This window comes from Podarcis raffonei, chromosome 18 (genome assembly GCF_027172205.1).
Source record: "Podarcis raffonei isolate rPodRaf1 chromosome 18, rPodRaf1.pri, whole genome shotgun sequence".
Classification (NCBI taxonomy): Eukaryota; Metazoa; Chordata; class Lepidosauria; order Squamata; family Lacertidae; genus Podarcis; species Podarcis raffonei.
The window spans coordinates 10,226,449-10,239,621 of NC_070619.1; the positions used below are offsets into that span (position 1 = coordinate 10,226,449).

A 13,173-nucleotide genomic window follows, 5' to 3' on the forward strand; every position below is an offset into this window, starting at 1 on the left:
TCCCGATGGCTGCACAGAGCTGCCTGCATTCCGAAGCCAGGGGTGCGCTAAAGGGCGCGCCCGGGCTTTGTGCAGCTCTCCGCAAGCCTGGGGAGACCGGCACGGCAGCGGATAGCAGGCTGTTCTCGGGGCTGGGGTTGGGGGAAGCTCGGGCTTGCCCCGCGCCAGCCCCGCGCCTGGGGGGGGGGAATATTTTTTTTTTCTATATTTCCCCCCAAAAAATACTAGTTGCGTCCTATGGAGCGGTGTGCCCTATGGGGCGAAAAATACGGTATATATCATTTCCCAGAAGCCCTTTACCTTTTTACATGTCCACCACATATGGAAAAAGTACCCTCTTTTTCCTTACCTTTCCAACATAAATTAGATGAGTTTTTAAACATCTTTGCAAGCTTTACAGGTGTCAAACACTATACATCATTTTCATATAGTTTTCTTTTAATGAGCTGCAGGCTGTAAATTTTAAATTTTCTTTTCACAGCTTTTGCCATGATTCAAGTGGTATATTATACCCTGTATCTTGTGCCTAGTGTATCATTACTGGCAAATAGCGTATCTCAAAATACCAGCACCATCCCACAAATATTTTTCTTCTCTCCCTCCTCCTCCAATTTTTCTTGCTGTGCCGTTGCAGGTGCTAACGTTACCCAGAGTAGGAAGGAAGGTAGGAATTCGCTTTCCGACACCCTCTCCAATTAGCTAGTAGAAAGTTGTCCTGGAAAGAGTTGAGCTGTCCCTTCTCTGTTCTGGGGCCCGGAGGTGGCGGTTGTGTTTACGAATGAATTGTGTTTATGAATGATTGTGTTTATGAATGGTTGTGTTTATGAATGAATTCGTGGCTGAACCAGAACCAGGCTTGCCTCTCCCTGTGAGGGGATTTTGATACCTCGCACGCATCCCGGCTTCTCCCGGGAACCTCACCGCAGCGAAGGGGCTGCTCAACTCCCTACGGAACAACTTCCCGTCCCTGGCGAGACCGACGTCTTCTCCGGAAAAAGGGGAGAGAACAGCTGTGCCGCCACTTTCGCCCTGAGTAGGACTCGGTTTCCCTTGTGTCATTAGTGGGTGGCTGTGCAGACGTGTGTGTTTGTGTGTGTGGCCAGCCCATAGCTGTCAACCTACAGATTTGAAAATAAGGGACCAGCAGCCACAAAAAATAAGGGATCAGCAGCCAAAATAAGGGATTTTAGTCACCCAGCTCCCGAGCCAAAGGCAGAAAGCCCAGCCAGCAGCCAAACGAAGCCTCAAGCGGTGGTTCCCGCAGCGCAGCAACCCGGCAAAGGGGATGCAGCCAGGAAAACCACCGTCACCTCTCCGCTGGGAAGCACTGAGCAAAGGCGAGTCCCCAGGCAACGCGGCCGATTTGATCGGCACAAGGCATGCAAGCTCCACCCCCCCAGTCGTTCTTAGACTCCTTATTGGGTGAGCAACGCAGCCAAGCAACACAGTTGGAGCCTCCCTCCTTCCTGGCCGGCAGGGAGGGAGAGGAGCTGCTTCCTTTGAAACCCGGGAAATTTAAGGGACATCATCAATAAGGGACAGCAGCAGGACACGGCGCTGGGATAAGGGACTTTCCCGCCAAATAAGGGACAGTTGACAGCTATGGGCCAGCCCCCTTCCGCACGCTTATTTGCGCTCACGCCAACGAACCTATGTTGTGGAGAGTTAACACTCCAGAAGCGTTCTTAGTAATTGGGTGCACTGCCCACATGACCCAGGCATTTTCCTTTGATCTGTTCTCTGTAGGGGCTGAGCTCTCTCTGGAGAGCAGTCTGTCTGAGAACGTGAGCAAGGTACCGTATTTTTTGCTCTATAAGACTCACTTTTTCCCTCTTAAAAAGTAAGGGGAGATGTGTGTGCGTCTTATGGAGCGAATGCAGGCTGCGCGGCTATCCCAGAAGCCAGAACAGCAAGAGGGATTGCTGCTTTCGCTGCGCAGCGATCCCTCTTGCTGTTCTGGTTTCTGAGATTCAGAATATTTTTTTCCTTGTTTTCCTCCTCCAAAAACTAGGTGCGTCTCGTGGTCTGGTGCGTCTTATAGAGCGAAGAATACGGTAGTTTCGTTTTTGTTAGAGGCAGAAAGCTACAAGCATGCAGCTAGATCCTGTAGGTTTTCTTTTCTGTTTGTTATTCATCTAAATAAAGAGTGTTAGATTAGAAGCACTAGTGTCGAGCTGAGTTACAGAAGACACCACGTTGACACAGACAAGCCATTTTACGTTGCGTGTGAACTCTGCTATTATCTGGCAACTGAGAAGAGTGGCAGGGCGTGAGTGGAAGCGTGTGGGCGCCACTGGAGTTTGTCGGAGTGGCAATAAATCAAATTTATTGCAGGGGCGTTGCAGCAGTGGGTCAAAGTTTTTACAACCCACAAACTTTAACAACCTGCAGCAGCTAAAAACGTCCTCTCCTTTTTCTCCGCCGCGACTGCGACAGGCCGGCCAGACTTGCTCCCGTGTACCCCTCCGTCCTTCGAAGAAGCCACCACCGCCTCCATCGCCACTACCCTCTCGTCCACCTCTCTCTCCGTCCCCGAGAGGTCTCCTTCCGAGTCCTCGGAACAGCCCCGTTACAGGTAATGAAGGAATGGGTTTCTGTGTAGTCAGTTTGAAACGGGACCCAAAACCCCCTTTTCTTCTTTCTCCAAGGGAACATTTCTAAAATGCATTAACTTGAGCTGTTGAGCAAAATGCATAACAAGAACACAGCTGTATAAACAAAGCTCTCTCCTTTATCAGTCACGGCAATGGATGACCTTGGCTGTTCCAGTGGAGTAGGGATGACATGTCTGGATCTTACCTTACCACACCTAGTCTGGGAACAGCGCCAGAGTGTGTTCTTGGAGCTGGTGACCTCTTGCTCCAAGATAAGAGCATAGGAACAGAAATACCCTTTTATGGTCAGAAGTACAGGAAGCAAAACCCTTTTATGGTTAAGAGTACTGGAGCAGGAACATCTGTGATGTCAACCTGCGCGTACAAGCTGACGTGGCTGGATTCCTGGGGAAGGGGGGGGAGAGGGTGCCTGGAGGATATATATACTGCATGAAATTTCTCATTTCTTTGGACTTGCTGTGGACTGACCACACAAGTGCCTTCTGCTATCCGGAGAGCAGAAATAAAGAACCCTTTCTCTCAACCAACCCTCGGTGTCATTTGACTTCCTCCCGTCCGGGAGCAACGCAGAGCCCACCAATTGGTAAAGTCTAATAAGGCTACAGTAAGAGCAGCCAAGCGCCTCTCTCGATAAGCCTTTTTCAGATTCCGGGTGGTTTTTGATCACCGTCCTTTCGAGCGGGACTTCCGAGACAGCAAACAGGGTGACGTTAGCGGGTCTCGTCGGTGTAACTGCCTTTGCGGGAAAACAGAGGGCTCGTGGCGTATTGGCACAATACAGAAAAGGGGGACTTGCGCATACTTTGAGGGATGTTGAAAGTCTCTTAAGGCAGAGGGCCTTCTCGGTGGTGGCGCCCTGCCTTTGGAACGCCCTCCCATCAGATGTCAAGGAAATAACTACCTGACTTTTAGAAGACATCTGAAGGCAGTCCAGTTTAGGAAAGTTTTTAATGTTTGATGTTTTCCCACTTTTTAATTATTATTATATTCTGTTGGGAGCCGCCCATAGTGGCTGGGGAAACCCAGTCAGATGGGCGGGCTATTAAATAATAAATTACTATTATTAAGTAAATAAATATGTCTGCATAGAAGTAAAAAATTGGAAGGGACCCTTATGATTAACTAGTGCCATATTTCTGAAAGTGGGCGATATCGCTCTCTGAGGGGCTCAGGAGCGATCCGGGGGGCGGTAGGAGCCTTGGGTGCAATTGGGGGCCACTGAATAAAAATAAGAAGGCAGCAGAAGCATAAAGAAAGAAGAAGAAATTGGAAAAACCGTTCGTACATGTTTCATCTGTTGTGTAACAACGCTTGCCGCCGTTTCAGTGTTAATGTTATTGAAAGAATTTAAAGAAATAAAGGAAAAGGAAAGGAAAATGAGAAAAGAACAAAAATATGTAGAAAGAAACAATATGCAGGAATGCATTGTAATATACTCCTGTACATTCTTATATAAATATATACAATGTTATTACCCTAACGCATACAGTCGTGCCTTGGAAGCCAAACGTCTTGGCACTGAAACATTTTGGCTCCCGAACGCCACAGACCCCGGAAGCAAGTGTTCCGGTTTGTGAACGTTCTTTTGGAACCCAAATGTCCGACGCGGCTTCCGAAATGTTTTGGAAGTCGAAGGGATTTCCAGAACGGCTTCTGTTAGGCTTCCAAGGTATTGCTTTATGTAGGTGTTAATCGCCTGCTTCGTCCTGATGCCAGACATTGTCCAATTAAATTTTTCCAATTCATCAACATCGGTCTCTTGGCCGCCATTTGGGCGCATAGAGTCCATTGTCGTCCTATTGTTCACTTCCGTGCAACAGGTATATAGATCAAAAGAATATTCAACGCTGAAAGTTTTAGCTTTTTCACGCCCTGCTTGTTCCTTCGCAGGCGGCGTACGCAGTCCTCGGGACATGATGGGAGGTGAGTCAAGTGCTTCTCCTCTAACTGTTTGTGTCTCCCAGGAGTAGATCATCACAGCCATCTGTAGATTTCAGTGCCCTAATACGTGCCTAATAAATTGGAGCCAGTGACCTGGGGCACCAGGATTTGAATCCCCACTCAGCCAGGGAATTCACTGGGTGACCTTGGAGCCAGTCACCATCTCAGTTGTGTCATGCTTATGATAATATTTCATTCTCTCATTACTTATGCTGTTTTATATGTGCATTTTAAGGGACATGGGTGGCGCTGTGGGTTAAACCACAGAGCCTAGGACTTGCTGATCAGAAGGTCGGCGATTCGAATCCCCGCAATGACGGGGTGAGCTCCCGTTGCTCGGTCCCTGCTCCTGCCCACCTAGCAGGTCGAAAGCACGCCAGTACAAGTAGATAAATAGGTACCGCTCCGGCGGGAAGGTAAACGGCGTTTCCGTGCGTTGCTCTGGTTTGCCAGAAGCGGCTTAGTCCTGCTGGCCACATGACCCGGAAGCTGTACACCGGCTCCCTCGGCCAGTAAAGCGAGATGAGCGCTGCAACCCCAGAGTCGGCCACGACTGGACCCAATGGTCAGGGGTCCCTTTACCTTTACCTATATGTGCATTTTATATTTGACTTCACTTAGTAATGATTTCTTTTGAAAGGTTTAAGTTGGGGGGGGGATTGTTAGCTTCGTTTGTGTTAAATATGTATTCTGTAGTTGACCTTTGTACTGTTTTATTTTGTAATCTTTTAAGATAGTATTTTAGTTTCCTGTTAATTACGTTGCTTTGTACGTTTTATATTTTGACTTTGTTTTTGGATTATTTTATTGATGTTTTAATATGCTGTAAACTGCTTTAAGGTTTTTCTTAAAAGTATAAAGTAGTATAGAAATGAATAACAACAACAACAATAATAATAATAATTTCCTTTCCTCCCAAACCCGCAGGTCTCGCGAACAGCTCCGGGCAGAAGATGACCTCCAGCAAATCACGGTGGAACTCAAGCCCAAGTGTGAAGTCGAGATCGTGGTCCCAGACATGGCTGCCGCAGGGTCAGGGCAAGTTGCTGCGCTGGGACGCATGCGAAAGCTTTCCAGGCACATTGGGGGGGGGGGCGCAGAGGACCTGCCCTGCATGCAGGAAGCGTCTCATGTCCCAATTCCTTGGCGTTTCCCTGTTGAAAGGGTCAGGAGGGCGCTGGCCAAACCAAATTGCTTCCAGGGTGGCAAAGGGTCTGGAAAACCTAAACAGACCACAGGGAGAGGGTTCTGTTTCTGTTTGATGGTCTTCTGTAATGGAATTCTACTCAGTGTCGATCCCAAGCAGATTCCAACGTATAGCTAGCAAAATAGCTCGGTGGGGGCACGTGCTGGGCACAAACAAATCAAGCACCCGGAGTGGGGGGGAATAGAAGGTTAAATGTAGGTTTTTACACGGAAAAGAGAACACAGCAAGGCAAACCTGGATGCCTGGGTTTTTCAAAGCAGTAAAGCAATGAGCGCACGCAAGCCTCTTAAAGTTAAAAGGCAAGCAAGGAACCAGACCCCCCCCCCCCCCGACTCCAAACCTCATGGCTCTTCTCTGTGATGACTCTCCTAGCTGATGACTCGCTGCAGGACGACGACGACTGAGGAGGAGGCGGAGCTGGAGCCGCAGCATTAAGCTGCTAAACACGCCCCCCGGAGACACCTGGTTGGCTGCCTCTGGTGGGCGTGGGCGCCAGCCAGGTGAGGAGGGGCGGGGGCTAACGCCCCCGGCCAGGGGCGGAGCTCGGGCTCCCGCCCACAACCACACCCCTCTCTTCCAGGGAGGAGAGTCTCTAGCAGAATAGAAACTTAAAAGACGTTGCAGGATTCCCCAAAAATTCAGACCAGAGGCAATTAATATTTCAACCAGCAGGGCTTTACTGCTACTGAAAGCAAATGAACATAATGGTCACAAATCCAGTGTATTCAGGATTGGCGCTGTCCATAAGAAATCCAGTTGCAACAGATTTAACTTAAACTTACAATAACTCATAATAAGTCTAAACCTTAACACTATATGCAGAACACCACACCAGAAGGAAAAGAGATAGAAATAGTAAAATCCAGTCTTCTTCTGGCCTTACTTTGCATGACCTTGACAGAAAAAGATAACAGAACCAGATTAAGTCGGTTATACTCAGCTTCTCTGAAGGTATAACCCAAACATCACGAACCTTCTGCTTGTTGCTTTCACACAAAAGAGGCTTCCAGAACCTTCTTGAATTAATTGGAAAAGGAAAGATCTCTACACATCAGATCAATACTTTCTGCACTAAGAAATGCAAACTGACAACCTCCCCTACATTTTTTGGGGGGGTGAGGTTAATGCTAGCTAAGTTTAAAAAACACAAAGGCGGCTTCTCTCTTTGATGTGCAAGCTTTCTATTTGCGGGAGTTACATTTTTGTAATGCAAGCAAAACGTCCCGGGGGGGGTGTTCAAAAAGCCGTTGTCCCTTTGCAGCCCCCGTGCTGGAGCAAGGGTTGAGCAGGCTCTGTTGACAGGTGGACAGGCACTTGGTTTGGGGAAGGGGCCAAGCTCAGTTTTGCAAGAAAAATGGCCCTCAACCAGTCCCCAGACGGGGCTGCAAAGGGACTCTGTGCGGTGTAAACTCAGTGTAAACTCTGACTGTGTGCAGCCTTGCGGTTTCGGCCAAGGAGTCGCAGTGGGGAGGGCTCCTCCTGCAAGCAAATAGCCCAGACTCAGACTGTGCTTTCCACACCCTCTGGTCCTTTTCCAGGGAGGCGACCTCTCTGGCTTGCGCCACGGTGCTGTCGAAGGCGTCGGCGGAGGTGGAGACAGCCAGCCAGGCTTCCGAGCCCGCCAGTCAAGCTTCGGACGAGGAGGAGCTCCCCGTCCCGGATATATATTTTGTAAGTTCCGTTTTATAAACGAAGGGAAACGGCGAGGGTCAGAAAAGCGACTGGCCTCGCTGTGCCTCCTCTCCCTCTTTTTCTTTCCCCCTCGAGTTCATAAAAACGCCAGCCGGGCTGTGGCTCGGGGGCACAGAATCTGGTTTTTTGGGGGGACAGAAGGTCCTGGGTTCAAATCTCTGGGTAGGACTGGGAACGTCCCGGGCTCAAAACTCCAGAGAGCTGTTTGTGTACGATATTGACCTCTACAGAAAGCAGTTTCCTTTCCTGGTGCTCCCGTTCAAGCCAGCGCTTTATTCGGAACCATGAGGACTAGGGTGTTAGCTTTCGCTCGAAATAAAAGTACCGTATTTTTCGCTCCATAAGACGCAATTTTTTCCTCCTAAAAAGTAAGGGGAAATGACTGTGCGTCATGCATGGTCCCTGGAGCCGAATTGCCCAGGGGCAAAAAGCAGGTTATGCTTTTTATTTTTTAGAAAGAGGGAAGGGGGTGTTGAAATGAAACCGCTGAGCAGCTGATCGGCAAGCGATCAGGAGGGAGATAAGGGAAGCTGGCGATAAAGGAGGCTGCCTGGAAAGGGGGAGGTCAAAGCACATGGATCCTCAGGATTTTTGCATTGGGTCGCCCCAAATTCACCATCAGATCGCATTGCATGTCCATGGCTATAGCCTGCACAAAAAACACACACATCCGCTGTTTTGTGGGGCCACAATGGTGCAAAAACCTGGTTACAAAGCATGGATCCTCGGGATTTTTGCATTGGGCTACCCCAAACTCAGCTTCAAATCACATATCATGTCTGTGGCCATAGCATGAACCACAAAAATCATACATCCACTGTTTCTTTCAGAATATTTTTTTTCTTGTTTTCCTCCTCTAAAAACTAGGTGTGTCTTATGGTCAGGTGTGTCTTATGGAGCAAAAAATACGGTGCATAGCTCAACGGTATAGCATCTTCCCACGCAGAAGGCCCCAGGTTCAGAGTCAGGGGTGCTGCCTGGAACCCTGGAGAGCTGCCATTGTAAGGCAAGCTTGCTGTATTTCCCCTGGGTTGGGTAGACAACCCAGGAGGCGATGACTGCCAGGAGCTATCGGTGAACCGGCCTCGCTTCTTTTCTCTCCAGCCGGAATCGGGTTCAGAGGATGAAGTCTAGGGAGGCTGAATCAGGGAGAAAGTGAGTCTGGGTGCTAAAGTGTGTGTGTGTTTGGAGTGGGCGCAGATTGTCACGCCGAATCCCGTCTGTTCGCTTTTGCCAAACCTGCTAGAACTTAAACCAGATATTCCTCAGCCCTGCCCCTCCATGGCATCTTGTTTTTGCAATGCCCACCATAAATAAGTAGAAAAAGAGACTCGTTTCCCCAAGGAAGTGGCAAGGTTAAGGGCGGAAGTGGCTTCAGTAAGACAGGAAGTGACGCCATGTTTTTCTTTAAGCAAGGCGGGAGATACTCCCCGGGCGCCAGCGTCCAAAGTCAGGACCAATAAGAGAAAGTCCTTCACGCAGTGTGTGGCTAAAACGAATTTGGGCTGTTAAACTCCCTTGCACGTAATTAAACTGGCATCTTGCTGATGACCTAGCTTTCTACAAGCAGGGAACTTTGAACGTGCATCTGGTCGGCCCCTGAGAGAGCAGGAAGCTGGACCAGACAGGCCACAGGGCTGATCTAGCACACTCTCCTTGGGTTCCTAATCCTACTCGTAGACCCATTGAAAGGAAGACCCCCTGGAAGGAAGCAGGAGGAGTTCCACTCCACTCTACCTGCACAGTCCCACCTCGAAGGCTCATCGTTCTCTAGCTGCCCCTGTGCCCCATAAACTCTCAATCTGACCCCCAGCCCATCTGGGGAAGGGGCGAGATCCTGGGCTGTATCCAACCAATCTTCAACATGCATTTCTCTCTTTAAACAGTTGTGGTTTCCCCCAAAGATTGCTGGGAACTGTTCTTAGCAACCCCCCTCTGAGAACTACAATTCCCAGCATTCCCTGGGAGGAGGGGTTGACCCCCGAGCCACTCTGGGGATTGTAGTCCTGCGAGGGGAACGAGGGCTCTCCTAGCAGCAGGCATAGGCAAACTCGGCCCTCCAGATGTTTTGGGACTACAGTTCCCATCATCCCTGGCCACTGGTCCTGTTAGCTAGGGATGATGGGAGTTGTAGTCCCGAAACATCTGGAGGGCCGAGTTTGCCTATGCCTAACAGCACCCTGAGCAGAACTACAGTTCCCATGATCCTTTGGGGACAGGAAGCCACGTCTGCTCGAAGCGATGCTCTAAATGCGTGGGTTGGATGTGCCTAGTGTTCTGCCCACAGCGGGGCTACTCTGAGTAGGACTGACATGGACTCTGGCCCTCTCCGACGGCTTTAGCTGAACAGTCCCTGCCCCAGAGGACTGGGTTTTGACCCCTTTCCTTACTTGTGCCCCCCAGTGACTCCAGCCCCAGCCCTTTCAGCCGGGGGGGCAGCACCACACGCCCCTTGCTGGATCCTGCCTCAGATCTGCCTCCCCCCCTTGCCCCCCTCCTTTTCTCCTTTGCTCTGCAAAGCAGCTTCTCCAAACAGCTACAGAAGGGAATCGGCTCCTGTTTTGCTTTTCGTTTCGCTCTTTTTTAAAAAAACAAACAACTGCGCCGTGTGGTTTGAAACGCATGTGAAGTGGAAACGCAATCTGCCTCGGTTGCTTTGTTCATTATAACATTTGCTGTTCGGAATTGGCCATCTGGCATTTGTGGACTGCTGTGCTTCTGACTTTCCTGGGGGTTTTTTTGAGTGTGTAATTCCTCCTCCCGACCCCCCAAAAACAAACCCAACGTTCTCCTGTATTCGTTGGTTCTGCAACTATGGGAGATGTAGCTTCCCTTTCTTCAGTTCAGCCTTTCCAGGTAGGATTTGGAAAGAAAACTTGCCCCAAATCACAGGGGAGACCTTGCCAGCCATCGTACATGATACGGAGTTCGATGAGCCCAATGATACGGAGTTCGATGAGCCTGTACAGTGGCCCCTTGGTTATCAAACTTAATCCGTTCCGGAAGTCCGTTCCAAAACCAAAGCGTTCCAAAACCAAGGCACGCTGCTTTCCCATAAAAAGGAATGCAAAACAGATTAATCCATTCCAGACTTTTAAAAACAAACCCTAAAACACCAATTTGATGTGAATTTTACTATCTTAACGGGACGCGGGTGGAGCTGTGGGTTAAACCACTGAGCCTAGGACTCAGAAGGTCGGCGGTTCGAATCCCCGCAACGGGTTGCTCGGTCCCTGCTCCTGCCCACCTAGCAGTTCGAAAGCACGTCAAAGTGCAAGTAGATCAATAGGTACCACTCTGGCGGGAAGGTAAACGGCGTTTCCGTGCACTGCTCTGCTTCGCCAGAAGCGGCTTCATCCTGCTGGCCACATGACCCGGAAGCTGTACGCCGGCTCCCTCGGCCAGTAAAGTGAGATGAGTGCCGCAACCCCAGAGTCGGCCATGACTGGACCTAATGGTCAGGGGTCCCTTTACCTTTAACTTTATTTATTTTTTTGGGTGTTGACCTGAGTTGCATCCCTGCATGCCTTCCTGCAATTGGGGAGGGTGATTTCCTGCTGCAGCAACATCCCCCTTCATGCATCTGAGCTCCAGCAAAACCTTTTCCATGCAGCTTGGGTTCCAGCAACAGTCCTCCTCTTCCCCTACAAAAACTGCCTCCATCAGCTTTTCTCTCTGTTTCATGATCATTCATTCTCACCCCTTCCAACATCATCTTTTTTTTCTTTCTTTCTCCACCTCCCATCCATCCTTTCCCATCTTCCTCTCCCCTGCTTTCTTTATTTCCCCCCCAACCCCCCAAAAATCTTCCATCATCTGCCCTGCCGTGCCCCACCCAGTTCACAGACGGAAGGTACTGGATTTACTCCCCACGCCTGCGCAGGCTCCGAGCCGCCTCGGTTTCCTCTGGGGACGTAAGTGAAATCCGCTGCCGGGGCTCAGCTACAGCTTCGAAATGCCCAGGGGCTGTGGTGGCAGAATGCCGAATGTCGCTCGCAGTGCTAAGCTAGCCGGCCCTAACACTGAGAGCCAGTGTGGTGTAGTGGTTCAGAGCGGTGGACTCGTAATCTGGGGAACCGGGTTCGCTTCCCCGCTCCTCCGCATGCAGCTGCTGGGTGACCTTGGGCCAGGCACACTTCTCTGAAGTCTCTCAGCCCCACTCACCTCACAGAGTGTTTGTTGTGGGGGAGGAAGGGAAAGGAGAATGTGAGCCGCTTTGAGACTCCTTAAAGGGAGTGAAAGGCGGGGTATCAAATCCAAACTCCTCTTCTTCTCTAACACGAACAGCAGTTTATGTAGTTACGTTGCAATATTTCTACAACCGCCCTGTAAGGTAGGTTGGTATTCTCCCCATATTGCAGATGGGGAAAACTGAGGCCGAGGCAAGACAGGAGTGGATAATAATAATAATAATATTTTTTTATTTATACCCCGCCCTTCCCAGTTCAAAAACCGGGCTCAGGGCGGCTAACAACAAATTTAAAACACTTCATTATAAAAGCAGCATAAAATACAGTATAAAAACATGAATAACAATAAAATTCAAAAATCAACTTAGGGGAAATAAGCATTAGATAATCCCCAGGGCTAGCTGGCTGAATTGGTCCTACTTGGGCCAGCAAGGAGGCCAGGGGAGAATAAGCTGTGGGGTCTCAGAGCGGGTGATCTTCATAGAGGAGGAGGGAAGGGAAGGGGAATAAAAGATCAGGCTGAATTCAAATTAAAGGCCAGGCGGAATAGCTCTGTCTTACAGGCCCTGCGGAAGGGGGTTAAATCCTGCAGGGCCCTGGTCTCCTGGGACAGAGCATTCCACCAGGTCGGAGCCATCACTGAAAAGGCCCTGGCCCTGGTGGAGGATAGTCTGACTTCCTTAGGGCTCGGGACCTCTAAACTATGGTTGTTCATGGACCTTAAGGTCCTCTGCGGGGCATACCAGGAGATGGTATTCATAGTTTATAGATGGCTTCATAGTGAGCTCATGGAATTCGTTGTTCTGGTCTCCCTGAGCAGCTATCGAATAGTTAAATTATAGAGGAACGTGCGGCCAGTTAATACTTCCACGGCTAAATCTCCCCGGAATTTTCTGCCGTATCCCAGCTGTTGCACCTCCAGCAGGACTCAAACCCGGCTGTGCTGTGTTCCTAGTTAAGGCGTTTGCAGAGCAGAAACTTGTACCCAGATTCTTCTTGTGTTATTTTGCAGAAGGGGGGGGGGCGGATAGGGAAGTCGCAGCCCTAAAATATCCGAAAGGCAACCCCTTTGTTTGGAAAAAGGCTGGCCTGTGCTCTGCGCGCTCTCTTTCTCTTTCCTGCTACACAGTTGTGCTCCGAACTGTCCTTATTCTCATCTGTCTGTCTCTCTCTTTCTCTTTCTTCGTTTTCCTCTCCTTCCTGCCTCTGCTCTTGCTTTGCTGTGCAGCAGCCAACAGACGAACGGAGCTGGGTGTATTCGCCGCTCCATTATAACACTCAGATCCACTCTGTCTCCGACGAGGAGAGCGATACAGTAAGTCGCTGGGGGTGTGTGCATGAGATAACCGTTTGGGTCACGGGGGAAAAGCTCCTTCTCTGATCGCGTCCTGATGAAGCAGACTCGTTGCATGTCCCCGAAAGCTTGCCTTATTATTCCCAACATTTGTAGATCCTGTATTGCTGTGGATAAGGGACACAGGTGGCACTGTGGGTTAAACCACAGAGCCTAGGACTTGCCGATCAGAAG

General features: G+C 49.8%; 1 protein-coding gene across 8 annotated transcripts in view; it reads left to right on the forward strand.

Annotated features, from left to right (window-relative positions):
• PIP5K1C (phosphatidylinositol-4-phosphate 5-kinase type 1 gamma) overlaps positions 1-13,173 on the forward strand; it is a 43,990-nt gene that overhangs the window by 29,506 nt on the left and 1,311 nt on the right. Inside the window, exons 13-18 of one of the 8 annotated variants that reach the window (XM_053372304.1) lie at positions 2,437-2,575; positions 4,506-4,538; positions 5,484-5,598; positions 7,306-7,434; positions 11,295-11,369; positions 12,874-12,960. In XM_053372304.1, the coding sequence (XP_053228279.1) occupies positions 2,437-2,575; positions 4,506-4,538; positions 5,484-5,598; positions 7,306-7,434; positions 11,295-11,369; positions 12,874-12,960 (578 nt within the window). Of the gene's footprint in view, positions 1-2,436; positions 2,576-4,505; positions 4,539-5,483; positions 5,599-7,301; positions 7,435-8,559; positions 8,611-11,294; positions 11,370-12,873; positions 12,961-13,173 lie in introns of those variants that run through there. The other 7 variants (XM_053372305.1, XM_053372306.1, XM_053372307.1 and 4 more) reach the window with 7 other exon arrangements.